This window comes from Trachemys scripta, chromosome 1 (genome assembly GCF_013100865.1).
Source record: "Trachemys scripta elegans isolate TJP31775 chromosome 1, CAS_Tse_1.0, whole genome shotgun sequence".
Classification (NCBI taxonomy): Eukaryota; Metazoa; Chordata; order Testudines; family Emydidae; genus Trachemys; species Trachemys scripta.
The window spans coordinates 335,733,482-335,747,224 of record NC_048298.1 but is presented as its reverse complement, the minus strand read 5'-3'; the positions used below and the strand labels follow the sequence as shown (position 1 = coordinate 335,747,224).

The 13,743-nt window shown below is 41.9% G+C and overlaps 1 protein-coding gene across 3 annotated transcripts in view; it reads left to right on the top strand.

Moving 5' to 3' along the window:
• Positions 1-13,527, top strand: part of C2CD3 (C2 domain containing 3 centriole elongation regulator) — an 86,502-nt gene extending 72,975 nt beyond the window's left edge. For all 3 annotated transcript variants that reach the window (XM_034759200.1, XM_034759199.1, XM_034759198.1), the window contains exon 33: positions 12,371-13,527. In XM_034759200.1, coding sequence (XP_034615091.1) covers positions 12,371-12,514 — 144 coding nt within the window. In that variant the 3' untranslated portion in view covers positions 12,515-13,527. The remainder of the gene's footprint in view (positions 1-12,370) is intronic.
• Positions 13,528-13,743: the final 216 nt, after the last annotated feature.

Genomic DNA, 13,743 nt, shown 5'->3' with positions numbered 1-13,743 from the left:
TCCTTTCAGCCACTACCATTATAGAAATGATTAATAATAATTAGGAAGGGTGTTAACCAAATCGTGTTGAATTAGTAATTTTTCTCACTTTAAACAAGGTTAATTCCAGGGGTATTTTATCATTAGCATTAACAGTAGTATTTCTATATTACAGTAAGCATGCAGGCCTCACCTGTTTGTACTGTGTGCTGTCTAAGCACTTAGTAACAGAGGGTCCGGTCCATGCCCCAGAGAGCTTACAATCTAAATAGACAAGACAGACAAAAGGGTTGCAGAAAAGGAGCATTACACCCATTTTACAGATTGGGGATAGAGACAGAGAGAAAGTGACTTGCACAGGGTCACACAGAAAGTCTGTGGCAGAGCTGGGAATTGAACCCAGTTATCCTGGGTCAGTGCCTTAACCACAAGACCATCCTTCTCCTTCCTCCACTGGAATTTAGCAAGAGTGAAAACATGACTATAGGGTATGTAAACCAATGACAAAATTAGCTTCTGTAACAAGGGAAGATGTCGGTTTTACACCATAGAATATTGGTTGACGTTTGTAAATAAGGAGAAAAAAATATTACTATTTTTTTCAGATTTTCAAAGTTCCTTCTCCCTAAAGTTTAAAAAAGTTTTGCCATTTACTACAGTGGGAGCAAATTTGGGCCCTTAAACATAAAGGTCCTTGCAGTTAACAGTATAGGAATTACAGTGCAAGTTCAGAACCTGTGACCTGTATGAGTAAAACCAATAACACAATCTGAAGAGTGACTGTCCCTCTAGGAAGGTGGAATCAAGGTTGTAAGTGATAGATTGGTGATAGCATGGACTTTTACGGGATGTGGCATGTTTTACAGATTGAATTAATCCATTTTTTCTAAATGTAGTTTGAATTCATATAAAGGTGAACTGCAGAGCTTGAAACAGTGGGGTTTCTGCATTTTTGTGTGTTCTTGATTAGTATTAGGATATTAGAAATGTATGTTTTGAACTCTAGCTTTGTTTTAGGTTTTTTTCAGAATTCATCAAACTTCAGAGGCACAAATCTAAGCTGCAGGTGTGGCTTCCTACTGAAGATCAACATCCCCCCCACTCCCCTTCTCTCACATGGCAACTGGTAAACACCCCCTACCCAGCCTCTTAAGTGCCTCTCCCACCTTCCGTTCCCCTGATGGAGGCTCCTCCGCGCGCTCTCTCCCCCCCACCCCCCGAATCCCTGGCTTTTTGCCTTCCTGCCCAAAATGATGATAATGCAGGAGAGTAGATGAGCAGGTAGAGGAACTTGACTGTCAACATGAAAGGAGGCAAAGGCACTTTAGGAAGAGTCTGTCCAAGGACAGGTTGGTGATCTTTACTGAGTGGAGGCTGCAGCTCAGGCTTCAGGCTGAAGCCTGGCATCACAGGCCTGGTGTCTTGAGTTTTGCTGAGCTATATACAAAATAAAAAACCACTAGATTCAGATTTTCACCACATCAAGCTCCAGCTTCCCGTGTTCAAGGCCCTTCCCAAGTCTCCTCCATCCTTCTCTGGTCTCCTCTTACCAGTTCATCCTCTGCCCCTCTGATCCACCAGCAATGCCAGCTTTGACACCCCCATTTGTCAACTTCTGCGTCTCCATGCCTTCTTCGACTCTGCCTCAACATAGTATGAACTGCTCTGTGTCATATGCTCTCCTTCAAATCCTTTCTCAAGACCATTTCTGATGACCTGCAAGTTTAGCAACAGCCAGTGTTGCCTGATATTTATTGACTCTAAACATTTAACTAGTTTTTAAATGACTCAGAACCATTAAGTTGTGCACATATCCAGTCTGCATAACCACACAAACATTTATTCTTGACTTCCCTTCCCTCCTTTTCTTTTTGCATTCACTTGCTCCATCTTCTCTTACGCTAGATCGTAAACTCTTCCAGACAGGAATCATGCATTCCTATATGCTTGGGCAGCACCTACCACACTGCGGCTTTTTTGATGCTATCGTGATAGAATAATAAAAAGTAAGGAGATTCCAGAATAGGGTCTAAGCTTTGAAATCCAAGCTGAAGTTCTCTTCCTTTCATAGTTAACTGATCACCCCATCAGTATGAGGCCTTATTGAAAACATATTTTAAAAGCCAGACAGTTAAATAAGCTTTGTTATTTTTAATCTATCAAGATTTGTTGTTCTTGCCTCCAAGAATGTCCCAACAGGATAGGTATTTTATACTGAAAGCAGCATTCTACCCAGGATATATCTTTTCCATTCATATTCTAAGCCAATTTACCATCAAAGCAAATTGGAAGTAGCCCCCTTATATCATGGGACAGCCTCTTGTGTCTCTTGCCAGACCCTCAAGATATTAGATTCGTATTCATTACGAGGCTGGAACTCCTTAGCAATAATACAATCAGCCTTTCTTGCCTCTTATGATTATTCCTAGTTTATTGCTTCCATACCAGTTACCACTTCCTACCCCCACTTCTCTTCAACTAGGGACTTATTTTCCTATGCTCAAGATATTTAGAGAACCTGGGCTAGGGAACTTATACTTGTCAAAATTGTCATCATAGTGTATTGGAGAGAAATGTAAATTCTTTCCCTTGTTGCCAAGGAAAGGATGCTCAGAAAGAAAGAGAAGAAAGGGTTGCTCTACAGTCCATGCAGATGATTTTAATCAATCTGAATTTAGAAGGCATAGCACACAGCAAGCCTCATGGCTTCACACAAACCTTCTACTGCACAGGCACCAAAAGTAGGTGCAATGTCACTTTTCGGAACATGTAATTGTGCAGCCTAGAACTGTTTTCACGCTTTTATTAATGCAAGAATAAAATCAGCTACCAAACAAACTCACTGCACCCAGGTATGCAATGTTTTCAAAGTTCTCTCTGTTACCCAGACTTCTTTGACATTTAAACAGCCTGAGCCTCAAGATGATGTTCATAAGACTGTCCACTTTACTTGTATCCCTGGCACACAGTCATTACATAATCCTGAGTTCGTCTGCAGTGTCCTGGAAAATCATTGCCATTTCTATAAAAGGACAATCAAAGCATGATCTTTTTATACATGAGCCTCTTTCCTCTTACTGTTTTGTGGATTAAAGATGTACTCTAATAAGGCTGTGCATCAGGTATTCATAGATCATGTGTGATTTTATTGGCTCAGAGACCTAGAAAGAGGAAACCAGAGCAGGTGTCAACCAACTTTCAGGCCATGAACTGAACTGGCACAGACAGTTTCTCTGGCTAGGAATGGAGTAAACACGGTGTGGTTTCAAGTGTGTGTTCTGGAAACTATGCAGGACGTTAAAATTGTTTTTAAAGAGGAGTCACAATTTTTGATGTCAGAGGTGCATCATAAAAATGCCACATTGGTACAGTATGTTTCACTAAATGCAGTACTCGTTGCGAGGCACTAATATATTTTAAACAGTAAATATTTTTGTGCAGAGCTAGCTATAAAAGTCGATACCTTGTCTGTACGCTTATCCCCGAAAGTACAATGAAGCTAAACCACCCTGCTTAGCCTAATACTCAAACTTCCAGTATATTATGTGAGTTGAGAACATCTTTCCTGTGCCCTTCATTTCTTAGGGTTTGAGTCAGATCTGCAAATGTATAGCAACAAAAATAGAACAACTTCGTCTGAGAGCACCAGCAGCCATCTCTGCACCACAGCTGTACCTATGGCAGGATGTGTGCCCTCCAAAAGGGGCATTAGTACAGATACATGTATCTGACACATCTCAAAAAGGGCATAGTGTGCCCTACCCAGCAGTAGTTTACGTACATCTCTCTGAAATTCACATATCTGTGGCCTGTTTTACAAGCATAATATAGTCCATATACTCTCAGAAACACACAAGTTAATCACCACTGATTCATAGCCCAATAGAGAGTGGTCAGCCTACATATGATTTCTATCATTCTTCAGCTCTGAGTTGTGTGCTCTTTTGGGCAATTTTAGTCTATTAATGACTTGTCCTAAATGTGACCAAGAATAGCGTTTTTTTGTGATTTGTAACAGCAGATTTGTGGCATCTTCTACTGTATTTTTCTGCTGAGGCAGCTACCTCCCCTAGGTGATGACATTTGAGTTGAAAGGCCAGTTTGTGACCTGTCTTTCACTTCAGGTCACACACAGATGTTGCAAACGTAACAGTTACATGTTGGGCTACATGTTGGATGCATGTGTCAAGCTGTCTGGAGTGGTTTGTGCCCTGGTATGTAACAGTCTGCCCTGAGGTTGGCACTCACATTCAGGAGTGGTCTGCAAGCATCACAGGGTAACTTGTAAGGTCTATTTGCATGCAGAGTAAGGTTTTTCCAGTGGTCTTTGGGTTACTTTTAAGCAAAAAAAAGTCTTTAAATAATTTTCTCTACACTCTTTAATCATTTAACAAAGAATTTAAAAAATGTGCTTCACTTTCTAAAAAAGAAATTACTTCAGGGCTGAGCTCTAAAATGGAAATCTTCAGCCCCAAAGGAGAGTTTTTCAGAATGTTGAGAATGTGAAAACAGGGTTGTAATCAAAGTCCCACTGTAATTGTAACAACTGTCACTATCATAAAAGCTATAATAATGGAATGACTAGAACTTTGGGCGCAACTAGTGACTTTTCAGTCAGCCATTTCTGTTGCATCCAAGAAATGAACAGATCTAAAAAGTGTAAAGTCTGTTGCATAATAGCAATGAGGCATTCCAGGTAACTGATTTCAAGATAATCATATCCTCTCATGCCTTTATAACATTACCCAAGATATGCTATCCTGCCTTAGGGCGAGATCCTGCTCCCAGCAAAGGTCAGTGGCAAAATGCCTGTTGGCTTCAGTGAGAGCTGGCTATATTTGTTGCTTAAGTACAAGATATGAGTTTGTATGTTTGAGATTACTAAACTGACCTGCATCAGTTGTAATGTGCTCACAAAAATGGCAAACACAGCAGAAAGCTAAAAATCCTTTAACACCAAGTGGATGGAATTCCGTAGTCTCGATATTTTTTTTTAAGACAGAGACTATATACCTGATAAAAAGAAGAACAGGAGTACTTGTGGCACCTTAGAGACTAACAAATTTATTAGAGCATAAGCTTTCGTGGACTACAGCCCACTTCTTCGGATGTATACCTTATATACTTATATACCTGATGTTCTCTTTCAGCTACAGAACAAGTTCTAAAGCTGAGTAAGGGAATACATTTCTGAAGGCCTGGCCATTTAGGTCAACAGAGAATATGGACAAGAGTTAACATCTGTAGGGAGAACTATTATGAAAATCTTTGTTTTTACACAGTAATACTGTTTCACTGGAACGTGACATGGGGATGGGTTGATGTCCCACTGGGAATGCCACAGATGCTAAGAAGTAGGCTCAGATCTGGGAGTAAATTGGAGTTAGCCTCACATGGTCCTACATTGGCTTCTGTTGATAAAGAGCAGTATTAACTGAGTTTTTCAGGGTGCTCAGCTGATTCCTCGCACTTGGGCACAGTGAGGGAGGAGAAATGGTCCATGAAGTGGGGATGCAAGGACTTGTTGAACAAGCAGAATTACACAGCCCCCTGCTACCAGATCCCAGGTTACACAAAGGGAACATAGGATTTTTTGCCTTCCTCCACAACCTGGGACACAAGTCACTTGCTGGGAACATCTGCATACATCTCGTTTAATCAATTCCATGCCATTGCAGGGGCTTTGGATATTGGTGCCTCTTGGTTCCTCCTGTTCTCTGCCTATGGCACACAATAGTTTAGTCTCCTGAGGGCTGCAATACTTGGGTAAAATTCTGGTTGTTGGTTTTGGTGCGCAGATGCTGGGTGGTGGTTAGTGGCCTGTGATATGCAGGAGGTCAGACTAGCTGACCTGGTGGTCCTTCTGACGTTAAACTTTGACTCTGAGTTTCTGTACTGGATCAGACCCACAGTTCAGCTAGTCCAGTATCTTGTTTCCAATGGTGGCCAACACCAGACACCTCAGAAGAAGGCTCCAGAAACCCTACAGCAGGCAAATGTAGGATAACATGCTCCCCATGAAGGTCTCATCCTGGTCCCTAATAATTAGATTGGCTTAAATGCTGAAGCATGAGGTGTGACATCCCTTCCAAAATGTTTGTTAGCACAATTATAGCTCTAGATATTCTTATCAATATAGATGTCCAGGCCTCCTTGGAATCTTGCTACACTCTTGGCCTCAACATCTAGTGGCAATGAGTTCCACAGTCTAATCACACATCGTTTGAAACATCAGTTTTGAATTTGCCATCTTTCAGTTTCATTGTATGCAGTTTTTTTCTTTTTGCTGAGAGATAGAACAGAAGCTCCCAATCTACCTTCTCTATACTATTCATTATTTTGTTAACTCTGATCATATCCCCTCTTAATCTGGTTGCGTTATTACCAGGCTTTTTGCAGCTTTGGAGTTAATAAAAGGAGTAAATCAGGCAGCAGGAGTGCTGGCTGAGGAGTTGCAGCATTTTAAGGGAGGGGAGATACCAAAGTAGAAAGGTAAATGCAATAGAAATAGAAGTTCTGTACATACCACATCCACAGACGGAGCATGTCAAATTCGTTATAAGAAGTGGAATGGCAGAGTATTAAATGGGACTGTTATCATTCTGACACTTCTTAAAATAAATATAAATTAGAGGTGATATAGGGAACAAATGGGATAAGATTTGAGAAGGTTTAAAGAGAAATATTCTCATGAAGCCTCTACTCAAATCTTACTTATTTGTTACCAATATGGCCGACAACACAACATATTCAGTAATGTGGAATCGGAGCCTTGGCTTGAGAATTCACTAGAAAAACCCATTGCCATTAGTACAGTATAAATCCACTTCTTTAATAATCTTACATCTAGTTCCTTTCATTCTGAAGGTTCCATAAGCACTTCACCATGTAAAGTGATGTACAAACTATATATAAAAGATCATTTTACCCACCCCTGAAATGCAGACACTCTAGGTTAGAAACAGGCCAGATGTCAAATAGCCCACAGTAACATTACAGTTTAGAACAAGAAGTGAACAATACTGCATCCACTTGAAACTACAGAAGAAATTTAGGGAAGCACAGCATAGTTATCCAAGTTGGAATTTGGGCAGGACAGTAGAGTTAATACCCCAGATTGCCTTGGGTTCTTTAATAATAGCTGAAGGACCTGTATGATGTGATCAAACTAATTTATAAGAGTGGGGTAGGGTGACATCCTGACGAGCTATTTTTGAGAAAGATACTTAACACTTTTCTAATATGTAACTTTTGTGGTAAGAAATTAATCTGCAGTCAGAGCAGTTTTGTGCACTGAGAGAGGGAAAGCTATTTATCAGCACCACTTATGCTTCCCGTTTTACATTTTCAAGATGACTTGCTTGCTTACTAACCGTGTGCATAGGTCGAAAGAGTTAGCGCAGAGCCAGTTCCAACTGGTTACTCCAGCCAGTGTTAATGTTTCAGCTGTTTCACAGACACTTGGCAGGGGGAGGAGAGTGAGGCGAATAAGCTGCTGATTTGATCTTTGAGCAACCTTGAGAGGGACAGAGAGCAGATAGGAAGCTGTATTTGGGTGGTAAGCATATTACTCTGCAGGTTTCTAAGCTTCTGTGTTGCCAGCCCTGCAATCAGTTTCTTCCAACTTCTGTTTAGATTTAGGAAATCCCATTGGAACTATATTAGCAGATATAATCTATCACCCCTTTGAAGATGTGTTCTTCAGTATGTTTAAAGAGGACATCATTAGAAGGTTTTGCAGGCCTGTAGCATTATTACCTGACACTGGTCCCCTGCAGAGTAAATGTTCTGATTTGGTGCAACGGCCGCCCCGCAGGTTTTTTTTTTTTGCTTTGCTGCTCCGGCCGCCCTGTAGGGGGCGGCGGTGCGGAGGAGGGGAGTGCCCTGCTGGGAGCGGGCTACGCGCTCCGTCTGCCGCAGCCGCTTTGCTGCTCCGGCCGCCCCGCAGGTGTGTTTGGGTTTTTTTTTTTTTTTTTTTTTTTGCTTGGGGTGGCAAAAAAGCCAGAGCCGGCCCTGCTTCAGACAATGCTCAGTCAGCCTTTGGAACTCGTTGCTAGGGGATATTGTGAAAGCCAAAAGTATAACTGTGTCAAAAAAGAATTAGATAAATTCCTGGAGGATAGGTCCATCAATGGCTATTAGCCAAAATGGTCAGGGGCTCAACCCCATGTTCCGGGTGTTTCTAAACCTTCAGCTTTCAGACGCTGGAACTGGATGACAGAGAATGGATCACTCGATAATTGCCCTGTTCTGTTAATTCCCTCTGAAGAATCTGGCACCAGCCACTGTCGGAAGACAAGATACTGGGCTAGATCGAGCACTGGTCTGACGCAGTATGGCCGTTCTTATGTTCACTGGTTGCAATAAAAGAATTCACATTGTGTCACATAACAGGTTTTTTTAACCATACAGCTGTGTGTGCAGAAAGTGTGTGGTTCCACACCGCCAAGCTGTGTTTGTATCGGTGCAATCTGGACAGCTATCCCACACCTGGCTCAGTGGAAGCTGCTCGGTGCTCAGCCTTTCCGCAAATCAGGTCACTTCTTTAGAAATCTGTTTTTGAAAATCTTGGCCCTAGTCTTTTAATGTGGTTATAACACATCTTGTTCTCATCTCTACGTGGAACACAAAAGTAACCTTCTTAACGGTGTTGTGCTTCAGCAGTGTTAGAATGGGGTTGCCTTAGGCACTGGGTGTAAAGGTAGCAAGGCCTGAGAACAGGAGGCTGACATCCTGGTAAGGATCAGAGGGGTAGCTGTGTTAGTCTGAAGGTAGGTCTATACTTACCTCTGGGTCCAGCGGTAAGCAATCGATCTTCTGGGATCGATCCCGGAAGTGCTCGCCGTCGACGCCGGTACTCCTGCTCAGCGAGAGGACTACGCGGCATCGACAGGGGAGCCTGCCTGCCGCATCTGGACCCGCGGTAAGTTATTCACGTAGTTGAAGTTGCGTATCTTAGTTCGAAGTGGGGGGTTAGTGTGGACCAGGCCTAAATCTGTAAAAAGCAGCAGAGGGTCCTGTGGCACCTTTAAGACTAACAGAAGTATTGGAGCATAAGCTTTCGTGGGTGAATGCCCACTTCGTCAGACGCAAGTGGCCTGGTAAGGGTGGCACAAGGAAATGGGCTGAGGAAAAGGGCTGTTTTTTTCTTCATGGATTGTTTTCATACAAAGCTCATACAAAGCAGAACTACTGCAGCGCTGAATAGTCAGTGGTCTGTGATGCTGTGTCTGAAGTGTAAGTAACCAAATAAGATAAGCCATTAATCCACCTGTTCTTAAATGAACTGTTTCCCCCATAAAACGATACATCTTGAGGAGGGGAGTGGGCAGATAAGGGCCCCCCCCCCCGATACTGTCTGCCTCTGGGGAGAGCTGAGCACCTTAGGACACCTTGACCTTTCAAGAGAGATCTGCTGTGACTAAGTCTGCGAAGCCTTGCTCAAGAGAGACAGCCCAGCTATGTGGGTGAAAGGTCAGACAGGCTGGTCTGTGCTTAAAGTATAAGTCTACAACCGGTGTTAAGCGAAGTGCAGTTTATGCCGAGCTGTGTGCTCCTAAAACACACAGTCTTACTTCCAATTCTTAATGTTCAGTAGTGGACAAACTCTGATCTCTTATATCTCAGTGGTTGCCAGAATTGGCCTGGTTCTGAACTTACTGGAGAGAGAGAGAGTTTTCCTAAGTCCCTCTGCTAGTGTTCAGCTTTTCTCTGTGTATAGTGGGGCTGAGTGAAGGAGGAAGGTCTCAGAGTGGTCAATGTTAATCCTGAGTTTTAATGTATGTTGCTTTTTAAAATAATGTAAATGAATATGCATTTTATGTCTAAAGAGTTTTTTCAAACTTTGAGGGTCTCTGTTACTAGACTAATTTCTGTGTGGAAAGGTCTGACTACAGAAAGGACGTATAGCGGGTGTGTCTAGGGGTTATAATGCTAGTTTTTAGAGTCTGGACCATCTGGCATCACGCCACTGACTTCAATAGCAGAGGGTTTTGCATAGAGAGAGACCTGAACCCACAGATGTGCCATCCACAAACTTCTGAGAGTTAAAATCCATATCTGAATTTTCAAAAACAACAAGGAGTCTGGTGGCACCTTAAAGACTAACAGATTTATTTGGGCATAAGCTTTCGTGAGTAAAAAGAAGTGAGGTTTTTACTCACGAAAGCTTATGCCCAAATAAATCTGTTAGTCTTTAAGGTGCCACCAGACTCCTTGTTGTTTTTGAAAATTCAGATATGGATTTTAACTCTCAGAAGTTTGTGGATGGCACATCTGTGGGTTCAGGTCTCTCTCTATGCAAAACCCTCTGCTATTGAAGTCAGTGGCGTGATGCCAGATGGTCCAGACTCTAAAAACTAGCATTATAACCCCTAGACACACCCGCTATACGTCCTTTCTGTAGTCAGACCTTTCCACACAGAAATTAGTCTAGTAACAGAGACCCTCAAAGTTTGAAAAAACTCTTTAGACATAAAATGCATATTCATTTACATTATTTTAAAAAGCAACATACATTAAAACTCAGGATTATCATTGACCACTCTGAGACCTTCCTCCTTCACTCAGCCCNCAAAAACAACAAGGAGTCTGGTGGCACCTTAAAGACTAACAGATTTATTTGGGCATAAGCTTTCGTGAGTAAAAAGAAGTGAGGTTTTTACTCACGAAAGCTTATGCCCAAATAAATCTGTTAGTCTTTAAGGTGCCACCAGACTCCTTGTTGTTTTTGTAGATACAGACTAACACGGCTACTCCCTGATACTTGATATCTGAATTTTGTAGCTCAGGCTCGTATCTAGTTTTAGGCCCAGCTTTGACTCCTGAAATATTTTGTGGGGGGACCCTAAATCATTTTGGGCAGGGAGGAATAGACAGTTCCATTGTGAAGTCGTTTTCAAAAACCGGGTTAAGAAACAAATAGGCCTTTGGGGCGGGTCCTCCCTACCCCCACAGCAGTTAGTTGCCAAATACAGTTACCCTGTGCTGACCTAAAGGAACAGTTGCTGGTGCACAGAGATAAGCAGACATTTGGCAAGTGGAGATGCTGTATAAGCTGAAGATGTTTACAAAAAAAACTATCCGTTTGAGTTGAAAACATGGGGGGACCATTGCTTCCCACGTGAGAAAAGAATAAGGTGGGTAAGGAGTTTTGTTAGAGTGTATTACTGATAATGGAGAGGACAATGTGTAGTACTTGGAGACCAAATATTGTAAGTGGAACATTCAGAGAGCAAATACTTTGAGAAGGGTCCAAGATCTGGAGAGGACACTTGTTCTTAGGATCCACGAGTGGACAGCTTGAATGCAGCTCACAGGTGGCCTTCGTTCCAAAGGAGACATAGGTGCTGGAACTAGGGGTGGTGCCACACCCTCTGGCTTGAAGTGGTTTCCATTATATCCAGAATCTATAGTTTGGTTCAATGGCTCTCAGCTCCCTCACTATACAAATTGTTCCAGCACTCCTGAAAGGAGAACAAGTGGATTTTTGAGAATCCTCGAAATTAGAGATGGGAAAGACCTAATAAATCCCCATCTAGTGGATCCTCCACCCTCTTACAGGGTTGCTGTCCCCAGTAAAATCCTTGGTGCTGTGTCTTCTAAGCAGTCATCCATCACTACCTGGATGTGATATTAACACACACACGAGCTAAGCCATCTTCCTAAAGAATCTAATAACTCAAGCCGTTGAAGTGGGGCACTGACAGCTCACATTTGGCCCCCTGTTGAGAAACCATAGAAATGTTTCCATTTCTTTTTAATCCCAGTGTCTACAGCATTTTTAAAACAAATACATTCCCTTATTCGCTCCCCAGATACTGTTTCCAACCCAGATAGTGCAGCACCATGTTAATATGTGAGAGCTGTAAAGTGAAATTGACTAAACATAGAGAAATGCAGAAAGTAAGCAAGCAACAGCAATAGAGAAAATGTGACTAATTTAAAAAAAATCAGATTTTATAATCTAAGATGTAAGTAACAAAGGTGAGGAAGCTTCTTTAAAATAGATTTTTAATCTGAGAGTGTCCCTTTAAAGTTAATCGTTTTTGTGGGGGAGGGAGAAAGGGAGGTGTTCAAAGCTTTTTTAGAAGCTACAGGAAGATAGTTAACTTGGGGCTCCTGTCAGCCATACTGAGCCATTATGCTTGTTGGTGTGTGGAACATGAGGAAAATCACTTAAAGGAGAATGAGAGATCAATGGAAAATACAGCCCGTCCAGTAGGTTATATCCTTCATGGAAGCAAGAAGAGCAGGAAAGATAATCTCTTTGGATTTCCAAGCATCAGCCATGCACTTCCCAGAAGCATTGCTTTGCTTCCTCGTGGTCAGTAAAGCGCTGCTGTGTAAGTTCTAAGTGGTGTCTCATATTATGTCACTGTCTCTTCCTTAGACCGGAAATGGTGCCACGGCTGGGAGGATTCCCTATCGAAGGCAGAACCGTCACAAACCAAACCTGACGTCAGCTGATCTGCCAGAAGAAGAAACAAAAAGAATCGCCAGGATATTTTCTGCACAGTTGTCCAAAAAGGAATAGCGGAAGTATGCAGAGTGGCTGTGTAGAGAGGAACTGCGTTAGTGCTCATGCTCTACATTTTGGGGAGACTCTGACGCTTTCAATGGGAGGGGGAGAGGGAATGACTTTAACTCTTCTGACTTCAAAAGAACGTCATCCTACCCGCCCCCACCAGGTCAGCATAGAACCCACTCGCCTAAAAGAGAAATAAGAGAAGTAAATTCCACTCTCATTGATTTAATGTGTGTAATTGCTCCTCATTTAAATGGGAGTTAACTACCCACGTCAAACAGGGAAGCTTAGATGCGGAGTATCCTCTATTCCCATGGGTCTGTTGGAAGTTGAGGGTGCTGTGCATCTTGCAAGATCAGATCTCTGGAGAAAGGCACTGACTGACTTTAGTAACCTGAACATTGTCATCTGATCTCTGGGAAGCCCCATCTGTGGGAAATTCTTCTAATCACGCTTTTTTGCCTGCTAGGTAATGGAACTTCCAGTTGTTTGGACAAACTACTTTTTCTTGACACGGGGGGAAAGTTAGAAGCTGTTTCAGTTTTAAGAAAAATGAAATATCTGTTTATTTTTTCCCTGGAGAAAAAGTACATTAGAATCCTCTGCAACAAGACACACAATTGCAGTCTCCATGCAAATGTGCACAGACAACCCAGACTTGGGAAGCTACAGTCATTGTTTTGTATGCTAATGACCTTTTTTAAAAACACATTGATTTGTAAGACAAATCTGTTGCCTTGAATGCTGAAGTAAGGCTTATTTTTATATGGGTTGGATAGATTGTAAGTAAAATGTACAGATACTGTAAAATAAATTATCTATGCAAGACTGTTTTGCTAGCAAGTATGGAATTTTGTGGGCAAATTATTTTTCTTATTTTTATTAATTTATGTAGTCATTTCTCATTTTAAAAAATCACAAGTTTCAAGTGTCTCTAGATAACTGATCTAAACACAAACCATGCTAACTTATTTTTAATAAGGTTTGTTTCAATAAAATAAAACTTATATTTTTGTGCCTTCCTGCTGTTTAAAATGTTATTTTAGAATTGTTATTGTCACATGTTAAAAAGTTAGCGCCTGCTCCTGCTCCCAATGGAGTCAGCGATAAAACGCCCATTGATTTCAGTGGTGCAGGATTGTGCCTTTAAGCCCAGAACCTTAAAGACACCTAAGTCCCATGGGCATTGAAATCAATGGAAGTTAGGTACCTGAATACCTTTGAGGGTCTGGGCCTTA